Source organism: Hibiscus syriacus, unplaced genomic scaffold (assembly GCF_006381635.1).
Source record: "Hibiscus syriacus cultivar Baekdansim isolate YM2019G1 unplaced genomic scaffold, ASM638163v2 tig00112738_pilon, whole genome shotgun sequence".
NCBI classification, from domain to species: domain Eukaryota; kingdom Viridiplantae; phylum Streptophyta; class Magnoliopsida; order Malvales; family Malvaceae; genus Hibiscus; species Hibiscus syriacus.
Window position 1 is genome coordinate 7051514 of NW_024063392.1, and position 3808 is coordinate 7055321.

The 3808-nt window shown below is 38.8% G+C and overlaps 2 protein-coding genes across 2 annotated transcripts; one reads left to right on the forward strand and one right to left on the reverse strand.

Annotated features, from left to right (window-relative positions):
* Window positions 1–202: 202 nt before the first annotated feature.
* LOC120182975 (eukaryotic translation initiation factor 1A) lies at window positions 203–884 on the forward strand. The gene has a single exon (XM_039187786.1). It carries the CDS (start codon window positions 312–314, stop codon window positions 747–749), a length of 438 nt encoding a protein of 145 aa, XP_039043717.1. The 5' UTR covers window positions 203–311; the 3' UTR covers window positions 750–884.
* A 667-nt stretch (window positions 885–1551) lies between these two features.
* LOC120182778 (protein CURVATURE THYLAKOID 1A, chloroplastic-like) lies at window positions 1552–2844 on the reverse strand. Its single transcript, XM_039187648.1, has 5 exons — window positions 2646–2844; window positions 2333–2421; window positions 2125–2232; window positions 1974–2045; window positions 1552–1838 (listed from the first exon to the last, which is right to left on the reverse strand). The coding sequence occupies exons 1-5, from the start codon at window positions 2794–2796 to the stop codon at window positions 1773–1775; spliced, it is 486 nt and encodes a 161-aa protein (XP_039043579.1). The 5' UTR covers window positions 2797–2844; the 3' UTR covers window positions 1552–1772.
* Between the last annotated feature and the right edge of the window lie 964 nt (window positions 2845–3808).

Consider the following 3808-nt stretch of genomic DNA (forward strand, 5'->3'; position numbering starts at 1 on the left):
TTACAATTAAAATTCGTTTTAACTTATTTACTTAATGCAAAAGAAACCTAACCCAATGATATTATTAGCATATTGAGGATTAACTTGATCGGCAAGCAATTTACCGATATATTTTAAAAAAAATAGTAGAGAAATTACGCGAGTTACTCCTCTATTATAAATATAAACAAATCTAGGCATTACAAGTTCTTTAAACAACAACAAAAACTAAATAAAGTGTCTTCAAATTAAAACTAAAATTAGAAAAGCGAGCTAGGGTTTATTTTTGTTTCACAGGAAGAGCGACCTGCAATCGTTGCGAAGAACCAAAGATGCCGAAGAACAAGGGAAAGGGAGGAAAGAACCGAAAGAGGGGAAAGAACGAGGCCGATGACGAGAAACGCGAGCTTATTTTCAAAGAAGATGGACAAGAATACGCCCAAGTCACGCGCATGTTGGGCAACGGCCGATGCGAAGCTATGTGCATCGACGGCACCAAGCGCCTCTGCCACATCCGCGGTAAAATGCACAAGAAAGTGTGGATCGCCGCCGGCGACATCATCCTTGTCGGTCTTAGGGATTATCAAGACGACAAGGCTGACGTCATCTTGAAATACATGCCCGACGAGGCGAGGCTTCTGAAGGCTTATGGAGAGCTACCGGAGAATACAAGGTTGAATGAAGGGATTGCTGGCGGCATTGATGAGGAAGACGATGGTGCCGGTGATGATTACATCGAGTTCGAGGATGAGGACATTGATAAGATCTAAAGTTCCTCTTTTTTTATTGTCATTTTTGAATTTATATTAAGACGCGATGATGCTATTTGGAATATGTTTCTGGCTTATTAAGCACTATGGATGCTGGATTTATATTATAACACATGGGCTTACCTTTTCATCTTAGATGATATTATGTATTCAGATTTTGTGTTGATTTTAATATTGCAATTGAGTATATGTTGATTTACGAGGAAATATTGTTGATGATGAAATCCTCGTTTGGCTATTTGCTTTCATCTTATCATCTTCTTCTTAGTAGTTAAAGATTTTGATTGTGTGATCTCAGGCCTTTAATCCATTGGGGATTTCAATTTGATTTCTGAGTAGTAGTGTTATTTTTCATGACTTATTATCAAGGTAGAGATTCCAGGAAGTCCTTATTTAGATGTTTAGCTTGATGCTCCTGCTTCACCACATTTTCATCTTTGTGTTGGATTTTGATTGTTATACGAAGAATATCAGTTTCTGTTGCCTTCATTGATTATCACTGCAAAACAGTTGCTGCTGTTTTTGGAAGGGCCTTAATCACACCATTGTTTGACTGTAACGAATATGATGGTGACAATTTCATGTGTTTAGTCCTGGATTAAGGTGCGATATAAGTATGTGTTCGATGCCAGGTATGAACAATTTCTTTTAAATGTTTATTTCAGTCTCATGTATGAAACCAGTAGGTTCCTCAGGTTGGACCTTCATATGTATAGAAAAATAGTTGCAACTGAACTATGATATCAAGAAGCTTTTTCAGGCTTAAGTTTCTTGCTGAAGGAATATATCAAGTTGAATGTACATTTGAATGGAAGAAATGGGCTACTTTCTATGCATTAAACATGGCGTATTTGTTTGTACTAGGAAATTATAGTCATACACAGAGAATTGACAATTTTTTATTCCAGGAACAGGGAAAATATAAAGGTTACAAGAATTCATACAAAGAAATCCTACTATTACAGGAGAGGATACAGATTTCTCTTTTACAGGGTAGCACATGTCATTGCCAATGTTGTGAACCTATTCATTTCCAGCAATCTTCTTTTTCAGTTCCTCAATATCGGTAGCTAGTTCTTTCCTGCTTGCCTGAAGAAATAAGCATGTTGTTAGAGATGAATACCAACAGTGAAATATAAGCTAGATTTGAGCATTTGTAATTCTCAAAGGCTGGTTCAAAATATATGGAGTATCATTTTCCCTTGATGCACCTGTTGATCTTACCTTGAAGAGAAGGTATCTGTACACAAACCATGCTGTATATCCAAGTCCAACCAATTCCATAATCTTTGGGAGCTGAAATACATTGATTTCAGATTTGATTAGCAATTTAAGTGAAACATGTTGGATAGTGTAGCATTAAGAGTGAACTTACCAAAGGGACTGAGTTAATGGCACCGACAAGAATAGATGAGAGCCAAACAGCGACTATTGCCCCGCCACCATAAACAATAACTGTGGACTTGTTCTCAACTTTATCCCACTAGTAAACCACCCAAAAATAATAATTAAAGCCTTCAGCCCCAGCACAGGTTAAAATAGGAAGAAATTGATTAATGGTAAGTAAGGCCAAGTTTTCTCACCTTTTCTTTCAAGTCAGAGAAAAGCTCCCCGGCATCAACAGAGCTCTCCTCTGTGGCCTTTGTTTGGACCAAAGGAAACCTCCGGGATTCTGTTTTTCAAACAAAAAATATCACCAAGTAAGAACTATCCATGTTTTCTAATCCCCCTACCGCCAGTGATTTCATTTCAAAATAGAAATTCTCAGTTGGACGGTGCTAGGAAATAACAGAATATAAAAAATCAAATCTTAATTCGCTTGACATTTAAGCTTTCGTTTCCTTCCAATAAAATCAAACAAGCATGTGAAGCAGGAGTTAATGTGAACAGCTGTACCTGGAATTAGCTTAACGGACGAGGAAAATGGAGCAGTGGAAACGAGAGAAGGGAGGGGCAACAAGGCAGAACAGCGGGTGGTTCTTACGGCCGTGGGGACACGTGGGATCAAAACGGCGGTGGCCGCCATGGACGATGCTGCTGCCGCCATTTCTATCAAATTGAACTATCGCTGGTAAGCGGCCGGTTGAACGCTACAATTCCTGTACTCTGATGCCTTGTGTTTACAGTAGTATACTTGCTCGTTTTCCGGTTTATTTTTGTATCAAGTTTACTGGAAGCGAAAAATGCGTTAGCGTTGTTGTTTGGTGGTAGCGAATGGAGTGATGGACACGTGGGATAAGAAATTTTACTGAGGATGATGATTGGCTGGTTCCCAATCTACCTGCAATTAGAGGTGCACAAAAAATCCGAATATCCGATTTTGGGTAAAATATATCCGAAACCGGATTTTGAAAAAACCGGTTTTTTTAAACCGGATCGGATATTTAAAAACCGGATAGTATAACCGGTTTGAGAAAAAATTGAACGACCGGTTTTTTTACCGGATTAAAAACCGGTTTTTTTCAAACCGGATAAAAAACCGGTTTTTTATCCGGATAAAAAACCGGTTTTTTAAAAAAACCGGTTTTTTAACCGAAAAAATCCAGTTTTTTTTTAAAAACCGGTTTTTTACAAACCGAAACCGGTTACACCATCCGACCCTCCAAACCGGTTAGGATCCGAACCGGTTTTTTTAAAATCCGGTTTTTGGGTTGGGAGAAAAAACCGGATCGGTTTTTATCCGATCCGGATCGGATTGAAATCCGGATTCTGTGCATCTCTACCTGCAATCCCCGGTTTGAAGAATTGCCCACTAGAGGCCTCTGTGGACCTAACTTATCCAAAAGAGTCTACGTTTGGGCTTGGCTGCAATGCCGAGTGGACTCACTGAGCCAACCATGACCCATTTGAACTTCCACCAAAACTGCCTTCAACTAATCAACTCTAGCATTGTTTATGCATGTGATATATATTTTTTAGGTAAAAGCGTATGTGAGGCCCTCATGCTTTAAAAAAAAAGTTAACGTGGTCCTTTTATTTTTTACATCCAATGAGTCCCTCAAATTTAGGAAACAAACTAAATGTGGCCCTTTGTGTTGATGTAGCCCTTCACGATGTTG